The sequence below is a fragment of the Corythoichthys intestinalis genome, chromosome 3 (genome assembly GCF_030265065.1).
Source record: "Corythoichthys intestinalis isolate RoL2023-P3 chromosome 3, ASM3026506v1, whole genome shotgun sequence".
Taxonomy (NCBI): domain Eukaryota; kingdom Metazoa; phylum Chordata; class Actinopteri; order Syngnathiformes; family Syngnathidae; genus Corythoichthys; species Corythoichthys intestinalis.
The window spans coordinates 57,585,381-57,601,398 of NC_080397.1; the positions used below are offsets into that span (position 1 = coordinate 57,585,381).

General features: G+C 34.2%; 1 protein-coding gene across 4 annotated transcripts in view; it reads right to left on the reverse strand.

The window, feature by feature from the left end:
- Positions 1-1,233: 1,233 nt before the first annotated feature.
- Positions 1,234-16,018, reverse strand: part of trpv4 (transient receptor potential cation channel, subfamily V, member 4) — a 68,241-nt gene continuing 53,456 nt past the window's right edge. For all 4 annotated transcript variants that reach the window (XM_057832187.1, XM_057832184.1, XM_057832186.1 and 1 more), the window contains 4 exons: positions 14,294-14,598; positions 14,095-14,222; positions 6,789-6,910; positions 1,234-2,609 (listed from right to left, as the gene is read on the reverse strand). In XM_057832187.1, the coding sequence (XP_057688170.1) occupies positions 2,509-2,609; positions 6,789-6,910; positions 14,095-14,222; positions 14,294-14,598 (656 nt within the window). In that variant the 3' untranslated portion in view covers positions 1,234-2,508. The remainder of the gene's footprint in view (positions 2,610-6,788; positions 6,911-14,094; positions 14,223-14,293; positions 14,599-16,018) is intronic.

A 16,018-nucleotide genomic window follows, 5' to 3' on the forward strand; every position in this document is an offset into this window, starting at 1 on the left:
AACGAAGCAAATTAAGTGCTGTGAGATCCAAATGTAATATTTTGTATGACTTCCATGGGCTTGAAGGACTGCATCCATGCGGTTCGGCAGGGATTCATACAATTTATTGATGAAGTCATCAGGAACATTAGAGAAAGCAGTCTTGCATGCCTCGCAGAGTTCATCAACATTCTTGGGTTTCGTCTTCCATGCTTCCTCTTTCATCCTGTTTATGTCTGGTGACTGGGCTGGCCAGTCCTGGAGGATCTTGATCTTCTTTGCCTTGAGGAACTTTGAGGTAGAGATTGAAGTATGCGATGGAGCACCATCCTGCTGCAGAATTTGTCCCTTTTTATGGTTAGGAATGTAAGAGGCAGCTTAGATTTGTTGATATTTCAGACTATTTATGTTGCCTTTCAACCTGCAGATCTCTCGCACACCCCCATACTGGATGTAACCCCAGACCATGATTTTGCCACCACCAAACTTCACTGTTTTCTGAGCGAATCTCGGATCCACGCAGGCTTCAGTAGGTCTCCTGCAATATTTGCGGCGACTGTGGCGTAATTCAATGGAAGATTCATCTGAAAAATCCACTTTTTGCCACATGGCAGTGAAGTTTGGTGATTTTTGCCATGTCGCATTTGTTTTTTGCTATGTGGCAACATTTTTTTGCCATGTGGCATTTTTTTTGCCATGTGGCTTTTTTTTTTGCCATGTGGCATTGTTTTTGCCATGCGGCTTTTTTTTTTTCCGCAATCACAGCCACACATTTTTCTGCCATTTAAAATGAATGTAAAATTTGGACGTCCATAGCTGTGAATGGTAGAGCCTTACTTGGGTGCGAGTTGAATGTCGCTAAGCTCTAATGCAAAGTGTACGGTCAAAAATCATAGCCACCTATGTTTTTCTGCCATTTAAAATCATAGTAAAATTTGGACTTGCAGAGCCGTCAATGGCATGGACTTGTATAGCCCGCAAAACAGCCATATACCCCAAAAAATGCCATATACGCCCCCACAAAACCAAATGCATTTTGCCACATAACAAAAAAATAAATGCCACATGGCAAAAAAAAAAATGCCACATGGTAAAAAAATGTTGCCACATGGCAAAAAAATTTTTGACACATGGCAAAAAAATTTTGACACATGGCAAAAAAATGCCCCATGGCAAAAAAATGTTTGCCACGTGGCAAAAAAAATGCCATATTGCAAAAAAAATTGCCACATGGCAAAAAAAAAAAATGCCACATTGCAAAAAATTTTTCCCACATGGCAAAAAAAAAACGCCACATGGCAAAAACCACTTTTGGTTTCGGCCCTGCTGAAGTTAGTTAAGTCAAGTCCCATTATACGTATGTTTGTGTAATGGATAAAAAGAATCACACAAGTACAGGAACAAGCTTCAATTCGAACACTTAGCATCTAAACTGTGAGGCAGACATGCAAACCACCAACATTTGTCATATTTCTCGGAGAACATATTCTACTGTCTTAAACCATACTAAAAAGCATCCACTACAAACTGTGTGATTGACATACAGTTGGACAAGAAAGAACAAACCTCTGTTTATTATTTGCAACCAACTGTCAACTTTATAAAATATTTGAAACAGGAATGTAAACAGTGGAATGTGACTACCTGTGACCTTCAGGTAATAAGCGTAAGAATAAGTGTTCAAATAAAAGCATGGTAAATCAAACATGGCCACGCATACATGTAGCGTAGACATAATTAGGAAGCAGAAAACCAAGACCTTGTATAGGGCAAGGAGCCAAATGCACTGAATATACTGTAGTAAATAGAAGTAAGACCTCCGTGTCGATTATGGAAATTTCCCACAGACGAGGAACAATAACTCTGGAAATTCAAAGACAAACCACAACACGGGAGGCTATTGTCTAGTACTTGCTTGACAACTGTAACCTTGCTCATCAGGCCCATTTTTGTCGAACAATGTCTGTGTTTTGCCACAATAATGCGCATAATAAAAATAAGCACAGTGCATTGTTTGCTTCCATTATAAACTGCCTGACTAAGCTGGCAGCTAAAGCTTGAGACAAGTTTGAAAACAAATTAGTTAATGCCATATGGAAATACACTACAACCAGCATATAGACACTATGGTTACATCATCTACATACATAAAAAAAACAATCCTACCTAGATGTTTATAAATATTTATTGCTGTATTTTTCTTCCAGTGAGATAGTTAATTTATACTTTTTAAAACAATGTTTGCACTCTTAGTGCAATGATCCACTAATTATGATTCTGTGTAGGATAAATCATGACTCAATATAGGAATACTATGCCTGAAATCCCTGAGTAAAATGCAGCAATAGGTAATACATGTTCCACATCGAGTCTCAAGTTTATGAAGGCTCTTTACAAACCCATTGATCATCAAGAAATAATATTTCTGCTTAGGTCCCATGATTAAATGGCAAGTATCTGCAGATTGTGCCATTTCTTGACTGAGCTGAGTGATCTGCTGTCTTACTATTGAATCACAGCAATATTTCTTCAGTGACGGGATGTGAGGGGTTCCATTTCTATGACAAGATCACGAGGCCGAGGACCCCGACTTAACTCCACTGCCCGTGGAACAACAGTGGACCAGCGGTCTGGAGGACGACACACAGGTTAGGTTAGGTTAGGTTAGGTTAGGTTAGGTTAGGTTAGGTTAGGTTAGGTTAGGTTAGGTTAGGTTAGGTTAGGTTAGGTTAGGTTAGGTTAGGTTAGGTTAGGTTAGGTTAGGTTAGGTTAGGTTAGGTTAGGTTACGTTACGCACTAGATGGCAATATTTAGTCACAATATACAAAGTCACAAGTCTTTCTATCCGTGGATCCTTCTCACAGAAAGAATTTTAATAATGTAAATGCCATCTTGAGGATTTATTGTCATAATAAATAAATACAGTACTAATGTACTGTATGTTGAATGTATATATTCGGCCGAGTTTTATTCATTTTTTTCTTAATGCATTGCCAAAATGTATATGATCAGGAAAAATTATCGGGAATGATTGGAATTGAATCGGGAGCAAAAAAAAAGAGCAAAAAAAAAAAGCAATCGGATCGGGAAATATCGGGATCGGCAGATACTCAAACTAAAACGATCGGCATCGGATCGGGAGCAAAAAACATGATCGGAACAACCCTAGTCTGCATTATATATATATATTTTTTTTACCATTCGTTAAGTTTTTTTGTGTTTTTTTTTTTTTTGCATTTTTATTGTTTGATTAGTTTTTTAGGAATAATAGAGCCTGTTGAGTAACCTCTGAGAATTTGTATTTGAGTGTTTGGTTATATACTATATGGCTATTTTTTTTTTTTTTTAATTTCATAAAACTGAATTTTTCTATCCAGCCGGAGGAGGTACACTTTAAATATAGTAAAGTGACATAGGCGTCTTTGAGTGAATTTTGAGTAAAATTCAGGTATCTCGAGGCCGGGCTGAGTGTCCTCCTTTTTGGAAATCAAAATATGGTCACCCTAACGTATTTAAAGTTCTCAGAGAAAATTGCTCACATGTAACTCCACAAACTGTAGCAGTAAACTTAATTACAAATGCATACACAAACGTATATTAGCTGAAACAACTTACAGCCTTATGAAGGCCAAACGACAGCGCAGCTATGCTTTATCTATGTCAGACGTCGGAGTCTGCTTCTCAGTCATACAAGGCGACACTCCAGCCAGACTCAATGCTGCCACCAGAGGGCATTGTATCCTCTATTAACCTTTTAACATCTAAGCCTATTTTGGCCGAATTTGCATGCATTTGATGTTGCCTTTATATTTCAAAGAAAAAATTGTTCACAATGGCCAAGTTGGGTCTCTTTTTTAAGGACACCTTGAACTTCATGTATAAACTGTTGTTTTCTTCACTGACCAATTATAATCCACATTTTGGACCCAAAAAGACAAAAAATTTTAATTTAATTTTAATTTAATTTTAATTATTTTTTTTTTTTAATCTAAAAAAACGTTTTTTCAAAATTTGTAATGTTGATGTCCCATTGACAACCAAACATTCTCGACCAACCGTTTTGAAGCTTAATAATATTTATTCAACTTGTTAGGATAAACATTCAATAGAAAAAAAAATAAGATTGAATAGTTTTACGTTTGACAATTCAACACAAACAGCAAGTATGGTCATAGGCGTTTTTGGCCTTTACACATACTATGGTCAAAACAGGTTATATACAGTGCAAAATAGTGAGAAAAAAAAATTATATATATCATCTAACACAAAAAGGGTTTGGAGGATATCTCTTTGTGAAGTTAGGTATTATACCCATCACCTTATCTAAAGTATACATACATGCAATCAAGCTTCTCGAACACACATTCATATAAAAATTGAAAAGATTATAGTAAAGAAAAAATATACAGTATAACATTGAAAAAAAGTATTTTCAAAAATATTGACAAGTAGTTCAGTTCAATTCTCAATTTTTTCTGGCATGCGACCCAATAGTTTTTTTTGGGTTTTTTTTTGTGCACTCAATAAAGCTTCTGCTTGAACAGGTCACGGAGCTGCGTCACACACAACGTCACACAGCCTACTCTTTCGCCGTTTCCGCGCAGCTGTCACTTCTACTTGCCGAGACGCCGACTCATCCCAGGAAAACGACAAATACGGCTCATCTTCATCCTTGAGTTAATAAAATAATGCATTAGCTTGCGCTAAATTTAGTTTTAGATTCATTCTGCACGTTTCAAAGTCGCTCGCTCATTTCAACCGGCCGTTGCTTGTTTCGCATGCCTCCTTTTCCTTAGTTGGCGCCTCGCTCGGAAATTTATTAAAAATGTTCACATTCGGTTCGTCCTTCTTGACATCACAACGGCTCTTGGGGATTGGGATATTTAGTCTTTTGTGCTGCTTTCGGTTTTGAAAAAGGACAAGAAATTAGGGCTGCAGCTATCGAATATTTTAGTAATCGAGTAATCGACTGAAAATTCTATCGATTAATCGAGTAATCGATTAAAACAAATATATTTTTAGGTGAAGAGCAATTATAAATATACATGAGAAAACAAGACATTTCATCTAATCTTGAACCATTTTCAGTCAATCAATGTCTTTATTTTCGATATATATTGTTGAAAACAGCCAACAATTGCATCTCAGATGTAACTACAATAAAAAAAAAAAAGACTAATTCACTGCTTTCACTCAAAAAATCTTTAGATCTTATGAAAAATAAATAAAAAATATATATATACAGTATATATACCTAAAAATGCCGTTACGCTTGATAACACACATCACTTAAAAATTAGGATTTTTTCCCCACGTGTTTCAATTGAATTTCTATTGTTGTCAGCTATTTTTAAGTTCTAGTTAAGTTTTAAGTTAGTCTAAACTGTAAGTACTGATAGGATTTTGAGTTTTTGCAGTGTTCAAAATAAATGTATGATACCTGCTGTATTGGAGCACATTAGGGACCAGTGCTACTTGGTGTTGTATCCAATGACTACTGAGCTAAAATTGATAGTTAGCATTATTGAGTTTTTATTTTACACCCTCATCACTCCACAACGCTATGTTATGTTAAAGCCTGCATGTAAGACACGTTAGCCACGCATAGACAGTGGTCATAATTAATAGAAACCTCACCCTCCGCAGGGCTAACGTTACGTGAGCTAGTGAATAACGTTAGTCTTATTTATTAGCGCTTTGCGCTCTTTATTAGCGCTTAGCGCTCTACTGCTTTAAGATGGCGGCGGTTTACTAACGCTGTCCAGACGCGGCCGAGTCTGTCATTTTGCATCTAGTTCAACATACATGTTATATCTATGAGATGCATCAGATGCTACCTGCTAACACCGTAACATCATCTGGGCTCGTTTTTAGCAACGTCGGCGTAGTTTGGAGCGGCTGTCGACTGCAGAAAGGTTTTTTTATATATATTTTTTGCGTCTTCCTCTACGCACGTGACATCAGCGCGTTGTCCCGCATTAAAAGTAGTCCGAGCAAAACGTGATGCTTAGAGCTGTCAAAATAAACGATTACTCGAGGTGGATAAAATTACTCGGGTCAGTTTTTAAACTCGAGTTACTCGAGTTGTTCGAGTATTCGTTTCAGCTCTACAAGAAATGATGGAAATATGGAGATAGATACATGGTCAGTACAGCGTTTTAATGCATATTTATGAGTGCAATAAAACTATAAAACTCTAATGACATTATCTCCCGTTTTTCTTGGTCGATTGACTTCAAATAAAAACGGGTGTGGACATCAACTTCCGCACTTTCAAATGAGACCAACCAGCGGCACGTGGGTGACGTAATTACAGCGTGACGAAGCTTCAAAGACGACATGCGTAAACGCGTCGCTGCCGACACGTTCGGTGTTAAAGGGTTAAACAAAATGCAATACCTTTGGACATTTTGGATAGTTATTTTGTAGGGGGTACTCAAACGGTTAATTCTGACTTACGCGGAAATTCGTGTTACGTCGCCAGCGTAGGAACGGAACTCGTTCGTAACCCGGGCACTACCTTTAAAGCAACACATTTACTCTCTTCTAGTTCAAGTATTTGGAGAAATTGGGTCTACTTGTCTTTCACTTGACTTTCATTCCTCCTGTTACTCAAATGATGAGCTTGAGATAAGTCAATACATATTTTGAGCAGTTCGATACGGGTTTTTTAATCAGACTTTGAGTTGGGAAAAAAAACTGAAGTTTGAGTTTACTTTAAAAGCCGAGAAGAAGCAAATGGAACTGATACGGTGGAATGGTCCTTTAGTATTACTATTTATATTCATGAAGAACAGAGAGAATCTCACCCCTCCTCAAGCCTCGGACACTTTGCTGAAGACCATTGGCTTGACAGGTCTCATTCTTGCCTGGGTCCTCATTGATTATTGCCAGGTTTTGATTCCAGTGGCACCAGTTCACCTCATCCACTCTGTTGAAACATGTTTAGAGTGATCTTTATTAGTTTTTGGTTTTAATGTTTTTTCATATGTAATTTCTACGCTCCCTTTATTTTGATGAAACATAGTCCGCATTCTCATGTTTGATAAAAAGAATATTGGCTATATTCATAGTTATTGTATGTTAGTATATGTACAGTCCCTGACAAAAGTCTTGTCGCTCATCCATTTTGAAGAAACAATTGCAAATAACCTGACTTTTAATTATTCAATTGGTTTCAGAAATGACTCATATGAAAGCTAAGACCCTCCCAAATGATGTTGAATGTACAAAAATTAGGGCTGTAAAACGATCAAAATTTTAATCGAGTTAATTACAGCTTAAAAATTAATTAATCGTAATTAATCGCAATTCAAACCATCTATAAAATATGCCATATTTTTCTGTAAATTATTGTTGGAATGGAAAAATAAGACACAAGATTAATATACACTTTCAACATACTGTACATAAGTGCTGTATTTGTTTATTAAGACAATAAATCAACAAGATGGCATTAACATTATTAACATTCTGTTAAAGTGATCCATGGATAGAAAGTAAAGATACACGATAATATCGGTCACCGATAATTATCGGCCGATAATGGCAATTATGACGTCACACAGATAATCCAGATAATAAAAAAATTCAACCGATAATGCAATCCGATAATTATATACTTGATTTTGCCTCCAAATGTGCGCAACCGAAGAATTCAGCACGCCGCCTCCTCAACCCCTCCCCTCTCTGAAGCCCCTGAGGGAGGAGGGGTTGAGGAGGCGGAGTTACAAGACAAGAAGTAGTTGAATATTATGGCGGCTCTTACTAAAAAAAACTACGCTCTCGCCATCTGCGAAACATGTCCCGTAGAAGTTCCACGAGGCAGAAAGAACGCGTCCTCATTCAAAACCACTAACCCAGCAGCCATTTAAAAATGCATCACAAAGAATTTTGGAACAAATACGAGGCTGCTGCTAGCAGGAATGCTAAAGCTATTGTAAACACTAAGTTAAACTACAGGGCTTGTGACGATACAGAGTCGGGCTGTTTGGGAATGCAGCCCAAGGCGGGTGGTAAATTCGCATCTAAGGCTAAACACCGGCACTACTGGAGACCGATAGTCGGCAAGTAGCCGTCTTCCGACGGAGCCCGCCGCTCTGGCCAGTCTGGCAGGCCGCCGCCGCCGCCTCGCCATAGGCGGGGCGGGACGGGCCGAGCCCGGTTCCCCGGCCTCTGGACCTCCGGCGAACACCCCGGTTTCTCAAGCCTTCCCCCACGGTGTGCGAGCAGAGCCAGGACCCGAATACGCCGCGGCGAACCGGCCGGGGCGGGCGGATTATCCGGTACGAATGTAGCTGCCGCCGCCGCCGAGACAAGACACGTTTTTTTTTTTTTTTTACCTTAATGACCCGAGAACCAAAGCCCTGGATAAAAGAAATAATGCAGTTTATTCGACCACCATTCTTCATGAAAAAGTGATGTCCGGTAAGCAAGCTTATCATGACGGCACAGTGGTTATAAGATAATTTAAATATGGAGAAAACGAAGTCAGCCAGTCAATAATGCATTCAGAATGTGAAATGACGAGCGGTCAGATGACTTTGTAACGCTGCCTTTATTTTCGGCTTAATAAAACTCAGGCACAAAACAACACGCACGCGGATGCGAGCTCCAACTCCGTCCAAATAGTACTGCCGTGTAGCAGTTTAGCTGCTGTAACGCAAATGTCGTGAAAGCCGCAAATGTAAACAAAGCGCTGCAGAATGGGTACATGACATCTCGCTCTTTTGAGGTAATCATTTTCACAGTGTGCAACAAAGCATATAACATTAGCAATCACTTTTCAAATTATTTAACTTATTTCTCTGCTCAATTACAGTCACAGTAGATAATCAAATTCTTAAATCAATATTCTGTAGCCACAAATATTATTCAAAATCTTTCCTTCTTCAAGTTTTTTTTTTTTTAGGATTAAGTATAATAATGTATTGCTTAAAACAAGGCTGTTAAGATTATTTTCAGCTAGCTATTTTTCTTCCAAGAAATCTGAGAGAAATACACTTGAAGCGATCGCAGATAATTTCAATTATTGCCAATAGATTTATACTTAAAACTGACTAGTTTTAAGGAGGTGTGTTTTGCAGCGTATTAATGTTATATATGTTAGGAATGGTTTACTTTTAAACGCATTTTTGTGCATCTTAGGTATTTACTCTGTAAGTAATTGTTGCCAAAGGTTTACCATTACCCAATGTCAGACAATCTGTCATTATTTAGATGTTTGAATTGACGACTTGTTCATACTTTATGTTGAAAAAAAGAGCAATAAATTATATTTTTGCACAGTAATATTTTCTTTTGTGTATACTTTAAAATTTTACATAAATCTTTTAATAGAATTATCGGCTTGACATTATCGGTTATCGGTTGGAATGAGGAGGAAATTATCGGTTATCGGTATCGGTTGAAAAATGCATTATCGTGCATCACTAATAGAAAGACTTGTATTTCTTAAAAGATAAATGTTAGTACAAGCTATCGAAATGTTATATTACAACCCCTCTTAATGTTTTCATTTTAATAAAATTTGTGAAATTTTCAATCAACAAATAAACTAGTAGCCCGCCATTGTTGATGGAAATAATTACACAATGCTCATGGGTGCTGAAGCCCATAAAATCAGTCGCACCCAAGCGCCAGCAGAGGGTGACAAAACTCCAAAAAACACAAGTAACAAGTGGACATTTGCACTGTGCTGTCATTTTAATCTGTCTGAGCGGAGCATGTGCATTAATTGCGTCAAATATTTTAACGTGATTAATTTAAAAAATTAATTACCGCCCGTTAACGCGATAATTTTGACAGCCCTGACAAAAATATATTTGTTTCACTGAAAGTGCGTTATAATTAAAATGTATTATTATAATTATTATTATTATTATTAAAAAAGACTTATTTAATGAAGACATGAAGGTCAAATTTTGGCAAGACAAAAGTTTTGTCGCCTACAGAAAGTGGTGTGAAAATTGAACAAAAAATTCACTTCAAATTAGGGCTGTCAAACGATTAAAATTTTTAATCGAGTTAATTAGAGCTTAAAAATTAATTAATCGTAATTAATCGCAATTAATCGCAATTCAAACCATCTATAAAATATGCCATATTTTTCTGTAAATTATATATATTCTGTAAAATAAATTGTTGGAATGGAAAATATGACACAAGATGGATATATACAGTATCGCTTATGTTATGTAACATATTTTTGTATTTGAAGTACATTTTTTGTTCAATTATCACACTACGTTCTGTAGGCGACAAAACTTTTGTCTTGCCAAAATTTCACCTTTATGTCTTCATTAAATGAAAAATCTTTTTTCAGTAAAACAAATCTATTTTTGTACATTCAACATCATTTGGGAGGGTCTTAGCTTTCATATGAGCCATTTCTGAAACCAACTGAATCATTAAAAGTCAGGTTATTAGTTGGGCTGTCAAAATTATCGCGTTAACGCGCGGTAATTAATTTTTTAAATTAATCACGTTAAAATATTTGACGCAATTAACGCACATGTCCCGCTCAGAAAGTATTCTGCCTTTTGGTAGATTTTACAGCAAGGCTTTTTGTGCTGTCCAACAGCGAACTCTTGTGGTCGCTATGCGACATGGTTTATTATTTTCTTCTTTTCTTTCTTCATTATGGCTGCACGACGTCTCGGGCTGATAATGTTGTGCCTATATGATCCTTGGACAAGATTTGTCCGTAAGTATGGTTGTTGTAAAGAATGTACATATTATGTTAGTAAGCGAAATGTTATATTTTTTGTATGAGACGCTTTTTGTTTATGTTTAGTGAACCTGTATAGCGTGCTAAGCTAACGTTGTTGCTAATGCAATGCTTGTGTACTTTTATTTTGTAGTTTTACGACGGTCTAAAGAGGACAATGGTTTGAGGCCATTTTATTAATAAATCAGATGAAAAAGGAAGAAGTCTAATTATTAAGGCGTCGTTCACTAGCTGTCTAGCTTTGGAAAAAGTAGACGCTTCGGAGTGAGGACAGCATAGACAGATTTAAATGACAGTAGAGTGAAATGCCCACTACAGTCCTTTTGTACCGTATGTTGAATGTATATATCCAACTTGTGTCTTATCTTTCCATTCCAACAATTTATTTTACAGAATATATAATTTACAGAAAAATATGGCATAATTTATAGATGGTTTGAATTGCGATTAATTGCGATTAATTACGATTAATTAATTTTTAAGCTGTAATTAACTCGATGAAAAATTTTAATCGTTTGACAGCCCTAGTTATTAGCAATTGTTTCTACAAAATGGAGAAGCGACAAGACTTTTGTCAGGGACTGTACACTGCAAAAACACAGCTCCTTAAAGCTAGTTAAATTCTCATGTTTTCAGTGTAAATCTTCGAGAAATAAATATAATTATCTGCCGGTGCTTCAAGTAAAGTTTACTCAGATTTATTGAAATAAGAAAAATAGCTAGCTGAAAATAATCTTAACAGACTTATTTTAAGCAATAAATTAGTATATTTTATCATTAAAAAGCTTGGAAATGTCATAAACGCTCTTAATTCAAGAATAGATATTGCTCAAAATGTGATTTGACAGCAAATTTGTCTTGATTTATGTGAAAAATGACCAACTTTTAGATGTATGGATTTAATTTGAACAAATAGTTATTTTTACTAGTCTTAACTAGTCTTTAACTCTCAGAACAAGATATAGAAAATTATTTGACAAGATTTAAGAAAAATAATCTGATTAGGACGTTATACTTTGCACTGTATAAAAAAAAAAAGTAGTGCACTGCAAATTTAATCACTTAATCAGATGTTTTTGTTTTTGTTTTTACAGAAATACAAAAAAATAAAGAGTAGTACGCCGCAAAGAAAAAAATTCTTTCAAATCATGTTTTGAACAATATCTATTCTTATATTTCTAATCAGATTAAATATATTAATTTATTGCTTAAAATAAGTTTGTGAAGCTTATTTTCTATGGAGGAATAAATATTGAAATAAATAATGAAAATGAAATACATAAATTAAATTGAAAAAAATAAATAAATGATTAAATAAATAAATAAATAAATTTTCTAATAAATGAATATGTATTGGAATAAATAAATTCATGCTGAAATAAATAAATAATAAGGAAATAAATGTTGAAATTAAATAAAAATTGAAATTAATTAAAAGTGAAATAGATAAAAACTTAAACATATAAATAAAAAGTGAAAGAAATAAAAATTTTAATAAATAAAAATTGAAATAAATGTTGAGATAAATAAATAATTAAATAAACAAAAATTGAAAAATAAATACACGTTGAAATAAATAAATAAAAATCGAAGTAAATGTTGAAATAATTAAATAAAAATTGAAATCAATAAAAACTGAAATAAATGAATAATAAATATACATAATAATAAATAAAAATGGAAAATGGAAAAAAAATAATACATATTGAAATAAATAAATAAAAATCGAAGTAAATGTTGAAATAATTAAATAAAAATTGAAATCAATAAAAAGTAAAATAAATGAATATGAATTGAAATAAATAAAATTTGAATATACAAATAAAAAGGTAAATTTCAATAATAAACAAAATTTGAAATAAATAACAAATGAAATAAATAAATGTTGAAATAAACAAATATATATTGGAATAAATAAATAATTGTTGAAATAAAAAAAATGGAAGTAAATGTTGAAATAATAACAATTGAAACAAATTAATATAAATTGAAATAAATAAAAAGTGAAATAAATACATAAAAATGGAAGTAAATGTTGAAATAATTAAATAAAAATTGAAATCAATAAAAACTCAAATAAATAAATATAAATTGAAATAAATAAATACAAACAAATATACAAATAAAAGTGAAATAAATATAAATTTGAATAAATAAATAAAAATTTAAATAAATACATGTTGAAATCAATAAATAAAAATTGAAATAAATAAATGTTGAAATAAAAAAAATTAAATGGAAGTAAATGTTGAAATAATTAAATAAAATTTGAAATGAATGAATATAAATTTAAATAAATAAAAAGTAAAATACATAAAAACAAACATATTAATAAAAAGTCAAATATAAATTTTAAATAATTAAAATTGAAATAAATGTTGAAATAAATTAATAATGCAATAAATAAGCAAAAATTGAAATAAATAAATACATGTTGAAATAAATAAATAAATAAATAAAAGTCAATGTTGAAATATTTAGATAAAAATTGAAATAAAAAAACTGAAATAAATGAATGTGAACAATGAAATAATGAAATAAAAATTGAAATAGATGAATACATGTTGAAATAAAAAAATAAAAATGGAAGTAAATGTTGAAATAATTAAAAAAAATTGAAATCAATAAAAACTAAAACAAATGAATATGAATTGAAATAAATAAATAATAATAAAAACTTGTATATAAAAAGTGAAATAAATATATATTGGAATAAATAAATAAATATTGAAATAAAAAAAATAAAAATAGAAGTAAATGTTGAAATAATTGAATAAAAATATAATATTAATAATAAAAATATCAATTTAAATAAATGAACTGCCATATGTAACACCACATCACCCAATGTCCAGTATTCATTTACATGCAATATTCTATGTACTTACTTATGTACAATATTAATATGCAATATTCAATGCCTTCACTGTCAAACTGTTGCTACTTCATTTCGATTAATTGCACTGCCTGAACATAGGACTATCTCGTACACATTTATATTTATTTAGATTTTATACTTGCAAGTCACTTTTGAGATTTTAACTTATCTTATCCTGCACAGTAAAGGGAGATTTTCCACAATTTAATTGTACAACTGTATAATGACAATAAAGGGCTATTCTATTCTATTCTATTCTATTCTATTCTATTCTATTCTATTCTATTCTATTCTATTACTAGTAAAATTTAATTGAAGCACTAGCAGATCATTTTACTTATTTCTAGTAGATTTACACTGAAAACAGGGGAATTTAACTAGTTTTAAGGAGGTGTGTTTTTGCAGTGTATACATTTTTTTCTGATAGAGTTGAGGTGACTCCAGAAAAAAAAAAAAAGAACCCAAACAATATTCCGTATGGAACAGTGAAAACTGAGATGAAAAGTACCTGAAGCACCATCGTCGGTCAGGCGTTCCATCCCAGTTCTTCCCAACAGTCACCATCTCACCAACTCGAAATGACTTGCGAATGCAAACTGGAAATGAGCGTTCGATGTCCAAGATGGTTGTTGCCCACTTCAAATAGAAATTATAATATTATTACTTATTTATTTATTTATTTATTTATTTAAGAAGAACCAACTGACCTGCAGCTTCCAAATCTTTTTGCTCTCCTTTGACACCTGGCCAACCGTCTCCCCCATCAAGGCGATCAACATGTTGAGCAGCAGCACAAAGGTGAGGATGATGTAGGTCACTAATAAAATGAGGAAAACTGCCGGGTATTGAGCACTGTGGATCATGTCCAGCTCTCCCATCCCGATGGTCAGTTTGAAGAGGTCCAGTAAGAAAGTACTGAAGGTGTCAGGGTCCCTGCACTTTGGGTACGTCGGGCAGCCATCGTCACAGTCCGTGCCAGGGGGAGGGCACACAGTGAGGAGGGATACCAGGGCTATGAAAGGTTAAAATATGTATTTTAACTAATCTATTCTTTGTTTTCATTTTTTACATATGAATCATATCAAAAGGAAACTCTAATTAGATAAATACAAAAACGTTAGCTAACTCATTGGCTGCCATTAAAGGCGACAGACGACGTCCCATCGATTGTGACCGTGATGGCTGCCAGCCAGCGGTCATTCAGAAATTGAGGTACTGAGAGTGTCAGGACCCCCAGCCTGCCTCCCTTCCTGGTTCCAGGAGGTGTGCGTATGTGTGTGTGAAGGTACAGTCGGGCAAATAAGTATTTAGTCAACCACCAACTGTGCAAGTTCTCCTACTTGAAAAGATTAGAGAGGCCTGTAATTGTCAACATGGGTAAACCTCAACCATTAGAGACAGAATGTGGAAAAATAAACAGAAAATCAAATTGTTTGATTTTTAAATACCGTAATTTCCCGAATATAAGGCGCACCCGTGTATAATGCGCACCCCAAATTTACTTGTAAAATTTGGGGGAAATTATTGTACCCGTTTATAACGCGCACCCTAATTTTAGCACCAATAAATAGAAGAATACAAGAAAACAGAGCTCGTGTACAGATACAGAGATGTCATTTTACTGACTGGTGAAACACAGCACAAGCATAGCACATTGGTAATTCAAAACATTACCGTAAACTGACAATATTTACGGTAATAATATGATTTGACAACTTCTCCAACTTACCAGAATCTAGGAGAAAACAAAACGGATGTGACTTTTCTTTTAAAGGCTGCTGTATAACTTGCTCATTTCCTCATGATGAATAAATGTTTCTTCCATGGATTGATACGGTAAAACTACTGAACTATTGTTATTTGGGTTTGAGTTTCCCGAGGGACCGATATAGTTGACGGACACAGGAAGTGTGTGTCCTTACATTTGTTATGCTCCGAATTGTGGAGCTGCAATAAACGTCGACTCAAATGAGTTCAAGAAACTAAATTCTGTGCTTTATGAAGAGTGAAAAAAGCAGAATTTAACACAGACGAAATCATTCGGCCGATTAGTGTGAAGTATTACCGAAACAAAATGGTGACGTCACGTACCGTAATGGTCGGCAACGGGTCGCCGCATACGTTTCTTCAACACAACGTGGCCGTGTCAATGAAAAAAAATCGGTTTATATATATATGTAATACATATATATTTCTGTCTCCATCCATGTACCCGTTTATAATGCGCACCATGAGTTTACAAGTTGATTTTGGGGGAAAAAAAGTGCGCGTTATATTCGGGAAATTACGGTAATTTATTTGCAAATCATGGTGGAAAATAATTATTTGGTCAACAACAAACAAGCAAGATTTCTGGCTGTCAAAGAGGTCTAACTTCGTCTAACGAGGCTCCACTCGTTACCTGTATTAATGGCACCTGTTTTTATTCATTA